The 14,139-nt window shown below is 35.6% G+C and overlaps 1 protein-coding gene across 1 annotated transcript in view; it reads left to right on the plus strand.

Annotated features, from left to right (window-relative positions):
* Positions 1 to 14,139, plus strand: part of KHDRBS2 (KH RNA binding domain containing, signal transduction associated 2) — a 617,615-nt gene that overhangs the window by 579,161 nt on the left and 24,315 nt on the right. Inside the window, exon 8 of the mRNA XM_070360912.1 lies at positions 5,944 to 6,002. Coding sequence (XP_070217013.1) covers positions 5,944 to 6,002 — 59 coding nt within the window. The remainder of the gene's footprint in view (positions 1 to 5,943; positions 6,003 to 14,139) is intronic.

Raw genomic sequence — 14,139 nt, forward strand, 5'->3', positions numbered from 1 at the left:
CTGTCTCTAACCAAATCATATATGTATTTAAAAATGATTGAAAAAAAGCATAACATTGTAGAAATTACAAATGCATCAGTTACAATATTTTTAAACTTTTAATTTGAATTTTAATCAGGCCTGCTGTGATTCATGGGGTCACAAAGAGTCGGACATGACTGAGTGACTGAACTGAACTGAACTGATTTTTCTTTTTATTAATGAATTATATTTGTCTTAAATGTTTTATTAGTTTCAGTTTATGTGTAGTATAGTCATTCAATATCTCTATAGATTATGTATACCTGTGGCAAATTCATTTTGATATTTGGCAAAACTAATACAATTTGTAAAGTTTAAAAATGAAATAAAATTTAATAAAAAATAAAAATAAAAAAATAAAGTTGCTATAAAATATTGACTGTATTCCCTGTGCTGAGCACTACATCCTGTAACTGACATGTTATATATTTATTTTACACCTGTTTGCACTTTTTAATCCCCTTCATTGATTTTGCACAAGCCTCTACTCTTCTGCCTGCTGGTAACCACTAGTTTGTCCTTTGTATCTGTGAGTCCATTCATTTATTGCTATGTTTGCCTTTTTTTTAGAGTCAACATATAAATGAAGACCTACAGTATTTGTCCTTCACTTTTGACTGACTTAGTATGATAATCTCTAGTGGCATCTGTGTTGCTGCAAATTTTATTCTTTATTGTGACTGAGTATTATTGCATTGTGTACATGTACCACATCTTTTTTATCCACTCATCTGTTTATGGACATTTAGGTTGCTTCCATTGGAGAAGGCAATGACACCCCACTCCAGTACTCCTGCCTGGAAATCCTGTGGATGGAGGAGCCTGGTAGGCTGCAGTCCATGGGGTCCCTGAGTGTCCGGCACGACTTGAGCGACTTCACTTTCACTTTTCACTTTGATGCATTGGAGAAGGAAATGGCAACCCACTCCAGTGTTCTCGCCTGGAGAATTCCAGGAACGGGGGAGCCTGGTGGGCTGCCATCTATGGGGTCACATAGAGTCGGACACGACTGAAGTGACTTAGCAGCAGCAGCAGCAGCAGCAGCAGGTTGCTTCCATGTCCTGTCTATTGTAACTATCGGTTCTTTTGTTCTTTTTCTTCTTTGCTGTTTCCATTGCTACTGATATAAGTAGACAGCATTTCTAAAGCATATGCAAAGTTTTCTAAAGATTTTTTTGCCAAATGTTTTATTATTTTGAATTCTTTTATTTAATCATTTATTCATCAACAAATATTTTCTGAATACCTGTTTATCTTCAATGAATTTCTTTAATTGCCAATTCTATTATTTGGGATATGGGCTAAGCTTCTGTTATAAGAAGATCCACAATTCAGTTGCCCATACAAGAGAAACACTTATCTCCCTCACACACACTAAAGCATGGCAAGTAGGTGGGCTTTGCTTCATGACACCATTCAGGGTTCCAGGCAAGTGGAATGCCACCTGTCTTAATTCAGGCTGCTCTACATGATACCATAGATTGGGGGTTTTATAAACAATAGATTTTTTTTTTTTTCAGTTCTGGAGGCAGTAAGTCCTAGATCAGAATATCAGCATGGTTGGGTTCTGATGAAGCCTTCTGGGTTGCAGACTGCTGTATCTTTGTATCCTCATATGGAGGAAAGAGAGCAAGAGAGCTCTCTGGGGCTTCACCTTTTTAAAGGCACTAATCTCATTAATAGGGCTCCACCCTCATAATCTAATTTAATACCCCAAAGTCTCACCTCCTAATACCACCACAATAGGGATTGAGATTTGAACAAATAAATTTCTTCTTTTCACAGCTATTTGTAAGCCTTCCCCAGACAGCCATTTTGCTTTTTTGCATTTCTTTTCTATGGGAATGGTTTTAACCCCTGTCTCCTGTACAATGTCACGAACCTCCATCCATAGTTCATCAGGCACTCTGTCTATCAGATCTAGTCCCTTAAATCTATTTCTCATTTCCACTGTATAATCATAAGGGATTTGATTTAGGTCATACCTGAATGGTCTAGTAGTTTTCACTACTTTCTTCAATTTAAGTCTGAATTTGGCATAAGGAGTTCATGATATGAGACACAGTCAGCTCCTGGTCTTGTTTTTGCTGACTGTATAGAGCTTCTCCATCTTTGGCTGCAGAGAATATAATCGATCTGATTTCGGTGTTGACCATCTGGTGATGTCCATGTGTAGAGTCTTCTCTTGTGTTCTTGGAAGTGGTTGCTTGCTATGACCAGGGTGTTCCCTTAGAAAAACTCTATTAGCCTTTGCCCTGCTTCATTCTGTACTCCAAGGCCAAATTTGCCTCTTACTCCAGGTGTTTCTTGACTTCATGCTTTTGCATTCCAGTCCCCTATAATGAAAAGGACATCTTTTTTGAGTGTTAGTTCTAAAAGGTCTTGTAGGTCTTCATAGAACCGTTCAACTTCAGCTTCTTCAGCCTTTCTGGTTGGGGAATAGGCTTGGATTACCATGATATTGAATGGTTTGCCTTGGAAATGAACAAAGATCATTCTGTCATTTCTGAGATTGCATCTAAGTACTGCATTTTGGACTCTTTAGTTGACCATGATGGCCACTCCATTTCCTCTAAGGGATTCCTGCCCACAGTAGTAGATATAATGGTCATCTGAGTTAAATTCACCCATTCCAGTCCATTTTAGTTTGCTGATTCCTAGAATGTTGATGTTCACTCTTGCCATCTCCTGTTTGACTTCTTCCAATTTGCCTTAATTCATGGACCTGACATTCCAGGTTCCTATGCAATATTGCTCTTTACAGCATCAGACCTTGCTTCTATCACCAGTCACATCCACAGCTGGGTATTATTTTTGCCTGGCTCCATCCCTTCATTCTTTCTGGAGATATTTCTCCACTGATCTCCAGTAGCATATTGGGCACCTTCCGACCAGGGGGATTTCCTCTTTCAGTATCCTATCATTTTGCCTTTTCATACTGTTCATGGGGTTCTCAAGGCAAGAATACTGAAGTGGTTTGTCATTCCCTTCTCCAGTGGACCACATCCCGTCAGACCTCTCCACCATTGCCCACCCATCTTGGGTGGCCCCACACAACATGGCTTGGTTTCAATGAGTTAAACAAGGCTGTGGTCCGTGTGATATGCTTGACTAGTTTTCTGTGATTAAGGTTTCATTGTGTCTGCCCTCTGATGCCCTCTCCCAACACCTACCATCTTACTTGGGTTTCTCTTACCTTGGACGTGGGGTATCGCTTCATGGCTGCTCCTTACCTTGGACAAGGGGTATCCCCTTACGGCCACCCCTCCTGACCTTGAACGTGGAGTAGCTCCTCTCGGCCCTCCTGTGCCTGTGCTGCCACCGCTCTTAACAAATCTCTATTCACTTTTGTTTTTTCTGGAAAAATGGCACATTCTTATTTGAGTTCATAACTTCTTTAAACATTTTTTTAAAGCAGCAAGGATTACCAATAATTGGGCTTTTTCTGGTTTTTCCTCATAATGCTATAATACATATGCTTATAGCCTGCCATTTAGGTTTTACTGGTGATAGTATAAAATGAGCCATCAGCTTTCTATCAAACAGTACTTTTTTTTACACATTCTGCTCTTCCAGTGAACTAATAGTCTATTTTGAGATTTTTTTTTTTTTGTCATAACAATCCCTGAGGTAGGCAGTGATTTAGAGTAAGTCTGCTTCTATGTAATAATTTAGAGACAAGTTCCTTATATGCTGCAGTGAAAGACTTCCTAGGTATTAACTTTATTTCCATGGTAAATGCTAGATCATATTTTTTAGTGCATTCTACCATCTGAGGAGGTGACTGCACAGTAACAAGATGAGGCGCTTGCTCTTCATTTGGAAATGACCTCAAAGTTAACACCCTTATTTTCGTGCATATCCCATGTTTCCTGACACAGTCACAAGGGCATTTCTTGCTTCTAGATTGGTTGAGAGTGTATTTCATTCACTGTGTGGCCATTTGTTCATGTAAAATATTTTCTTATGGAAGCAATGAGAAGTAATATTTGGATAAGTAAAAGCATGAACTCTGTAAGAGTCCATTATGATTGTTATCTATTATTCTCCCATTATTTTGCATTATCCATTATTTTCAACTTCCCAGCTGGTGCTAATGGTAAAGAACCCATCTGCCAATAGGAGACATAAGAGACATAGGTTTGATCCCTGGGTTTGGAAGATCCCCTGGAATAAGGCATGGTAACCCTTTCCACTATTCTTGCAAGGTGAATCCCATGGACAGAGGGATGGAACAAAGGTCTGAGTTTTGAAAGTTAAAATTCCCTCTTTGTGTAAATATGTCATTTATGTTAGACAATAACTCAGCTTCTTGTCATGGTCTCTCTTAGTCATGTTCCTTTTCCATTCTTAGCTTGGTCAATTAAAATTAAACTGAAATCCATTCAAAAACAAATTACCACCGCTAGATAGTCATGACTGCCACTTCTTGATAATCCTGGAAATCAGTGTAAACTCTCAGGACTTTGCTACACATATATGTGGGTTCTCAATTGGGTTGCATCATTTCTAAGAAGATAAACATCCAGCCACCAGCCTTAGATTTCTACAATCTCAAGTCTTAGAAGTATGCAGAGAAAACTTATTACTGTAAGTTTTTTTTTTTTTAGAGAGTCTGTATATAATTATCCTGGCAATGAAGATGAAGTTATCTTTCTCTTTTCCAGCTACATTACACTAAAATGAATTATTCCATATCAATTGCTTCCCAGAAATATAAAATTGACAGAACTTCCATCTATCTTTCTTTTCACCTCTAATATATAGACATTTCTTTTTCCCTTCTCATTCCTTACTATTGATGAAGTCTCAAGTATTTTATAAAATTAGGCCTATGGGATTGTCTTGAGGGATAAAGACAACCAAATAATTTTAGGTCTTCCTGTCTTCCTTCCAACCTAACCCTTTGGCAATTTATCACACACCTTCCACCCTTATACAATTTGGTATTTGATATTAAGCCCTTTTATTGTTACCCTTTTATATACTTGGTAAGAATTCATAATTGTGATAGAATTTATAAATTTATACATAAAATTATATATGTGAATATACATATAAATTTTATGTACATAAGCATAAATTTATTCAGGCAGAAATCTTTAGATGAAGGAGCTGGGGTGAAAAAATATAGTGTACCAAAAATATTGTGGATTTTTAAGTATAATACACATTAATTATCCAAATATTAAGTTAGTTTAAATATTTTCCACTTTTTGTATAGTATTTTTAAAAATTATAACTTGGTTACATTATGCTAAGCATCTAGCAAAATATTAAATGAGAGGAAATAGCTTATATATGTGAGAAACCTATGGACCTATGCTGTGAAAAAGTTGGAGAGGAGTATAATTTCAGTGTATGAAAGTGAAGATGAAATTTATGTATATTTCTTAAGCTAATTGCATTAAAGGTTATACACAACTGACCAGATTGTCATCTTCTGTAGCACTTTTTCTTGGAAATAGACCTTTCATAATTCTTCTCTTGAAGTCCATACTTGTGTTTTAGAGGACATTTGATTTATATAAGTGGAGGATAGAGATTTTTTATAAAGTACTAATGTGGGATGAGAAAATTATAGCACTCATTGTCAATAACCTGTATTGTTCTTACTGAATATTCTTTTTTTTTTAATTTTTTATTTTTTAAAAATTTTATTTTATTTTTAAACTTTACATAATTGTATTAGTTTTGCCAAATATCAAAATGAATCTGCCACAGGTTACTGAATATTCTTGTTAGAATTGTATTATTCAGTGAATATTATTCTATTATTATTTATGTTCAAATATGTGTTTTATGTCTAGAGACTCTTGGGATATTACCTTAGTACACATTTTGATTTCAAATTCCATATAAGTTTTAGGGTTGATTCCTCCCAAATACAGTAACATTGATTACTGTCTAAATCTATTGCAGTGTTCCTGAATACTATGACTATGGTCATGGAGTAAGTGAGGATGCCTATGACAGCTACGGTAAGACCTTTTCTTTACTAAAACTGAAATCAAAACATTCATCAGTCACTGACAACTCAGAAATTACTTCTATCTTTCTAACCCCAGTTTTTTTAGAAGTCCAGGTCACACTAATTTATGTAATTACAGGATGAGATTTTACCTAAAGAGCCAGAAAATTGGACAGATTAATTTTTATCAAAATTCCAAAAGCAATTAACCACAATCATAGATAATTTTCAACAGCAACAATGAACATTCTGGATAGTGTCTTTCTTAAATGTTTCACTGTTTCCATTGTCTGACTCATTGATATGACAACAATGTTTTGTCTTTCTGTTACCATAAAGTTCATTAGAATAATACATGGTTAAAAGATTTATAAACTTTTAAGGACAGAAATTATAACTTTCAAGTTATTTTTATTGCATGTAGTTCCTGAAAGTGCCAAATAATGATTGATTAATAAGAATTAATAGTAAGCATATCAGTCTATAAATTAATTTCAAAACTACATAATTTAATTTAAAACCCATTTGAAGTTAATTGTAATTCAACTCAGTAATATTATTGAGTGCCTATATATATCAATACAGTTCATTACTTTAGAAGTATAGTTTATGGTTCCTGAAAATATATATGCAGTATCACCAGTTGACTGCCTTGAAAAAATAGCATTCATTTAAATACTCCCAGTCCTAGATTTTTATTAAAATAATATGAAGGCCAATCTGTTCCTCTTTATGAGAAGCAGTAAAAGAAATGATGAATGTGGCCTGTGTTTGGGGCTCCATGTAATGAAGGTGTAGTACTCCATTGGGACAGGGAAGGAAGTGTTCAGACATTGGGAGAAAGTGCACCCTCCTCAGAACAGAGGCATCAAATCAACTCACTTCTCTGGTGACTATCATAAGGTCAATTCAGAAACAGGAGCCACCATCATAATGATTTCTATCCAAAAATTGAGTTTGTCCTTTGAGCACAAAGATATTGTCAGGCTTTAGGAATATGATGGTGTACACAATAGACATTGTCCCTCCCTGGTTCTTACTGTCTACTTTTGAGAAACATATTCCTACATTTAAAAATTGTGCCAGACTATAAATCATGGGATGAAGTAGAAGACCAGAAATCATTACTCATGCAACAAATACTTAATTAATGGCTAACACATGCATGCCATTGACCTCAATCCTGGAGATACTTCAGTGAACAATCTTTTAAAGCTTACATTCTAAGTAGAAGATACATTATTATTTATGGATCACTTTTTCAAATGGAATTTTTATTTATAAAATACAGTAATTGCTTTTCACATGTGGCACATAAATTTGAGGAAGAATCATCACCTGTGAGATTTAGTTTACAAAATTATATGCTCTGAAGAAAATGGCAAGGATGAAATTGATGATATGTGACTGCATATTTGGTAACAGGATGGGAGTTTATTTAGATTGTATCACTTTTTCTATCAATATTTTCTTTCTGTAAGCATTGCATTTTATTCTCATATTTCTTTATTCTCATTTTATTTTTTATTGCAGTATAGTTGATCTACAATGTTTTATTAATTTCAGGTGTAGAGCAAAGTGGATCAGTTACACATACACATATATCCACTTTTTTTTTTAAAGATTCTTTGCCCATGCAGGCTATCTATTTCTATTTCTCAGTTATTTACATTTAAAATGTTAATACATGTAAATAAGGCAATAGGGAAAATGTGTGAATATAAATAATTACTTCTCAGACCTTCTGATGGAGCTGCAGGAGCCATCGTCAGGAGATCTGGACTCACTTCTGAAACCTATTCTGTTCTTTCATGTTTGTTTAGCTCTTCTGCTGCAGCCAATTCTAGAGATAGACTCTATCATTTTATAAGCCACCCTGCTCATAAACACTAGATTTCATTCTGAATAAATTAGAATTAACCAACAAGCGATTCTCTGCATACAGAAAGCAATTGATAATAATAATAATAATAAAATACTTCTTAAGTGATGAGGAAAATGTAGAAAATTGTTTGGCTTATCTGGACACACTAAGAAAGATTTGAGTCAGGAATTTGTATATAATAACTTTTATTACCTAATATTTCAGCCAAATTGGCCATATTCTTAATGTTGAAAGATTAAACACATTTATGGCCAAAAGAAGACTTCTCTTTAGGATCTTGACTTTTTCTTTGGCCACCAACTTCTTTTGCCATTTTCTGACATTGTTGAGCAAATGTTAGTTCAAAAATACACTTCACATTCAAGATAATTTGACTCGCTGTTTGTAAATGTTGATGTATCAACCCTTTATGCATGCTGACTTAGGAAGTGTTTCTTGATTTTCATGTCAGAAGGGTAATTATTCTGACAGAATTTGTTTCTTTTGTTGGAGTCTGGAGATAACATTCCAGAGACAGTAACCAATGCACTGCAATGCTTTTCCATGATTTAGTTCATAGAAAACAATGAAGTACAGAAAGGAGGCTACTCACAAATCAGGATTCCAGCATCTCAGTGCCCCTTCCACCATCCCATTATCCACTCACTATAACCCATCTCTGCTGCACTGGGCCACAGAATGCAGTTTGGAACTATGAACAAAAGTGCCTGTGTTTTACACATTGCACATGTGAAATTAATTACATATTATTAGAAAAATTTTGCCACAGATGTTAAGAAGTGTAAGTAGATACATAGGTATGACTAACCTAAAAATAAGTTATTTTTATTACTCTAAAAATAATATGTATACACTATAGAAAATTTAGGTTAAAAAAGGAAACTTAAATTATACTCATTTATTTATTCATTCTTTACTGTTTGTTATATGTTTCACTGATTTTTAAGTCCATCATGATACATATCTTATTTAAAAAGAAAACAAAATATAGACTGCTTTCTAAAGCTTCTTATAAGATTTTCCTATCATAAAAGTTTCTTTTAGTTCTGCATTTGACAAAATGTAAAATTTAATATATATTCATATGTACTGTTATAATTATCTGTGAACATATAGATTTGAAACAGGATGCTCCTTTTGTATAACCAGGAAATAAAGAAACTGCTTCCCATATGAGTTGGTTGGTAAAGAATCTGCCTGCAATGCAGGACACCCGGGTTTGATGACTGGGTGGGAAGATCCCCTGGCAACCCACTCAAGTATATTTGTCTGGAGAATTCCATGGATAGAGGAGCCCAGCGGGCTACAGTTCATGGGGTCACAAAGAGTCAGACATGAGTGATTAAGTTCAGTTCAGTTCAATTCAGTTGCTCAGTCGTGTCCAACTCATTGCGACGCCATGAACCTCCCTGTCCTTGAACCTCCCAGCACACCAGGCCTCCCTGTCCATCACCAACTCCCAGAGTCCACCCAAACCCACATTCATCGAGTCAGTGATGCCATCCAACCATCTCATCCTCTCTTGTCCCCTTCTCCTCCTGCCCTCAATCTTTCCCAGCATCAGGGTCTTTTCAAATGAGTCAGCTCTTCGCATCAGGTGGCCAAAGTATTGGAGTTTCAGCTTCAGCATAAGTCCTTCCAATGGACACCCAGGACTGATCTCCTTTAGGATGCACTGGTTGGATTTCCTTGCAGTCCAAGGGACACTCAAGAGTCTTCTCCAACACCACAGTTCAAAACCATCAATACTTCCGTGCTCAGCTTTCTTTATAATCCAACTCTCACATCCATATATGACCACTGGAAAAACGATAGCCTTTACTAGATGGACCTTTGTTGGCAAAGTAATGTCTCTGCTTTTTAATATGCTGTCTAGGTTGGTTATAACTTTCCTTCCAAGGAGTAAGCATCTTTTAATTTCATGGCTGCAGTCACCATCCAGAGTGATTTTGGAGCCCAGAAAAATAAAGTCAGCCACTGTTTCCATTGTTTCCCCATCTATTTCCCATGAAGTGATGGGACCAGATGCAATGATCTTATTTTTCTGAATGTTGAGCTTTAAGCCAACTTTTTCACTCTCCTCTTTCACTTTCACTTTTTTGTTCTTCTTTACTTTCTGCCATAAGAGTGGTGACATCTGCATATCTTAGGTTATTGATATTCCTCCCAGGAATCTTGATTCCAGCTTGTGCTTCCTCCAGCCCAGGATTTCTCATGATGTACTCTGCATATAAGTTAAATAAGCAGGGTGGCAATATACAGCCTTGACATACTCATTTTCCTATTTGGCACCAGTCTGTTGTTCCATGTCCAGTTCTAACTGTTGTTTCCTGACCTGCATACAGGTTTCTCAAGAGGCAGGTCAGGGGGTCTGGTATTCCCATCTCTCAGAATTTTCCACAGTTTATTGTGATCCACACAGTCAAAGGCTCTGGCATACTCAGTAAAGCAGAAATAGATGTTTTTCTGGAACTCTCTTGCTTTTTCCATGATCCAGCGAATGTTGGCAATTTGATCTCTGGTTCCTCTGCCTTTTCTAAAACCAACCTGAACATGTGGAAGTTCATGGTTCATGTATTGCTGAAGCCTGGCTTGGAGAATTTTAAGCATTACTTTACTAGCATGTGAAATGAGTGCAATTGTGTGGTAGTTTGAGCATTCTTTGGCATTGCCTTTCTTTGGGATTGGAATGAAACTGACTTTTCCAGTCCTGTGGCCACTGCTGAGTTTTCCAAATTTGCTGGCATATTGAGTGCAGCACTTTCACAGCATTGTCTTTCAGGATTTGAAGTAGCTCAACTGGAATTCCATCACTTCCACTAGCTTTGTTTGTAGTGATGGTTCCTACGGCCCACTTGACTTCACATTCCAGGATGTCTGGCTCTAGGAGAGTGATCACACCATTGTGATTATCTGGGTCTTAAGATCTTTTTTGTACAGTTCTTCTGTGGATTCTTGCCACGTCTTCTTAATATCTTCTGCTTCTGTTAGGTCCCTACCATTTCTGTCCTTAGTGAGCCCATCTTTGCATGAAATGTTCCCTTGGTATCTCTAATATCCTTAATGAGATCTCTAGTCTTTCCCATTCTATTGTTTTCCTCTGTTTCTTTGTATTGATCACTGAGGAAGGCTGTCTTATCTTTCCTTGCTCTTCTTTTGAACTCTGCATTCAAATGGGTATATCTTTCCTTTTCTCCTTTGCTTTTTGCTTCTCTTCTTTTCGCAGCTATTTGTAAGCCTTCCCCAGACAGCCATTTTGCTTTTTTGCAGTTCTTTTTTTGCAAATGGTCTTGATTCCTGCCTCCTGTACAATATCACAAACTTCCATCCATAGTTCATCAGGCACTCTGTCTATCACATCTAGTCCCTTAAATCTATTTCTCACTTCCGCTGTATAGTCATAAGGGATTTGATTTAGGTCATACCTGAATGGTATAGTGGTTTTGTCCACTTCTTCAATTTCAGTCTGAATTTGGTAAGGCACTGATGATCCGAGCTACAGTCACCTCTCCTGGTCTTGTTTTTGCTGACTATATAGAGCTTCTCCATCTTTGGCTGCAAAGAATGTAATCAATCTGATTTCAGTGTCAACCATCTGGTGATGTCCATGTGTAGAGTCTTCTCTTTTGTTGTTGAAACAGGGTGTTTGCTATGACCAGCGCATTTTCTTGGCAAAACTCTATTAGCCCTTGCCCTGCTTCATTCCATATTCCAAGGCCAAATTTGCCTGTTACTCCAGGTGTTTCTTGACTTCCTACTTTTGCATTCCAGTCCCCTATAATGAAAAGGACATCTTTTTTGGGTGTTAGTTCTAGAAGGTTTTGTAGGTCTTCATAGAATTGTTCTTTTTAAAGAAACTGTTTGCATGTCAATGTATATAGTCATGAGATTTATATTTGGGGAGTGTTCATGTTCCCATACCCTATACAGACAATTGAAAAAGGATAGTCAAATGATGAGAAATAGTAAGTGTTGAGCATCATAAATTTGGAGGCTAATTAAATTAATATGCATTAGACTCACTGATTTTAGTATTAGATTATTATGAAAAGTGAGCTTTCAGTTCTGCTTCTTGTTCCATAGGTTGCTCATCTTGCCATGTCCAAATGGACAGATGATAACATTTAAATATGCATGTGGACAAGTGATTTGAGGACCCATTCATATAAATTATAGATTGATGCATTTCATTAATTTTCTATACCTCACATGTTACCAAGTATCCACTTATAGCTTATGTGTAATGAACTATGTGCAGTCTTTTAAATTAATAACATCTACTTCGAAGTGTAAACTTTGCATCTCTGTTTATCCACTTATATTTTGAATTACTAATTCCTCTCTGTTACATTTTGGTTGTATCATGGATACAGATCTCTATTTTTATAAAATAAAGAACTCCCAATTCTCAGTTTTCTGATAACACCTAGACTTGAACAATGGTGTGAGGAGACTCACAACCAGCTGCCCCAGACCCTCCTCTTCATCTCAGGATTGAGTTGCAAGAGAGGAACAGGGAATGCTACCCAGGATGATTGGATCCTGCATTAAAAGATTCATGGATGGAATCTCTTATTCAGGATTCCTTCCAAAATATTTCAAGATTAACCAGTGGAAGCAGAAATCTAGTCACTGAGTATGACACTTCACTCTGAATCTTTACATATCATATTTCATATATCACCAGATTGAAATTGTATTTGTCTCTTTTGGGCTCATATTTCATGTTGAAGTGACAAATATGCTGACTTTTGTGAATATCATGTATCCTTTTAGGCTTCACTGCAATTAAATTATTCAAGATATTTTTCTAAAATTTAATTTGGATATTAAACTATTTTCTTACAATGATGTAAATATTTAATATTTTAAATAAATATTAATATTAAATATACAATTCTATTTAATATAGAAATATAATATTTAATAACCATCAATGAATTAATTATTATTAAACATTTCATTGATGCTAAATTATTGTCAAATTAATATTTAAATGGTAAATTTATAATAACTTGAACTTATTTTTGGCACATGACTATTTGAATTACAGAAATCACAAAACAGTTTTTACAGTTTTAAAATATTTCCTAGTTTATTAGAGTCCATTATAATTACTTTGGATAAGTCTAAATAGCTCATAATTCAATAAGGACGCATTTTGAATAGAGACAATGTATCAGCTTGTCTTACGAGTATGTTATGTAATCAATACCCTCTAAACTGAGATTGTTAGCTAAGAATGGCAGTAACATTCTCTTCTCAGAGAAGAGAGCTGTTTGTTAAAATGTATCTAATGTACAAACTGAACAATTAATTATGGATCTATTTCATAGTGGAACTTTAGATGATGGCTGTATGGAAACATGGAGGGTAATACTAACACACTGTCTTGAAATGAATGAAAGCAAAAATTTGTGTGCCCTATTCTAGGACATTTGAGTGCCTCACTTCAAGCTGATTGCAGAACACAAATGCATTCATTTTGTGTCAAGGAGCTGAATGAACCCTGTTTCAATTAAGCTGTGAAAACAGCAAAGGAAAATGAAGCTACTTGGCAAACATACTGCCATGTGATTCATGAGCAATCACTGTTCATTTGCAATATTAAATAAAAATAGAAATTTGAGGAAATTGATTCTACAAATAAAGATGAGTTTTCTTAATATAAGCAAGAATGTATCAGTAATTTTTAAAAGTAATGTATACAAAATATTGTAGGATTTATTAATATTGATGTTATTGAGAAATATTGAGAAAATGTCACTGTGATATATCGAATTTTACTTTTAATATAGATTATTAAACTTTATTTTCTTTTTTTTAATTTTTTTAAACTTTATTTTCAACTAAAGAAGAACTAAAGAAATTGTGCTTCTAAAGTATTTTTAAAATCCAGTTGTAAAATTAACTTAAGTATTAGTTGCCCAGTTGTGTTTGACCTTTTCAAGACCTTGGGCTGTAGCCCACCAGGCTCCTCTGTCCACAGAATTCTCTAGGCAAGAATAACAGAGTGAGAAGCCCTTCCCTTCTCCAGGGGGATCTTCCCAACCCAGAGATCAAACCCAGGTCTCCTGCATTATAGGTGGATCCTTTACCATCTGAGCCATCAGAGAATTTAAGGAGAAGCTAGTTTTCTGTCCCTTACTATTTCAGAGGTTGCAATGAAATGGATATCTAAACCAACTATCCTAGTAATAAATGCAGACTATGTTGCCTAGGAAGAAACAGCCAAAATGAGCATGGCATCACTACTTCACTG

Source organism: Bos mutus, chromosome 23 (assembly GCF_027580195.1).
Source record: "Bos mutus isolate GX-2022 chromosome 23, NWIPB_WYAK_1.1, whole genome shotgun sequence".
Lineage (NCBI taxonomy): Eukaryota > Metazoa > Chordata > Mammalia > Artiodactyla > Bovidae > Bos > Bos mutus.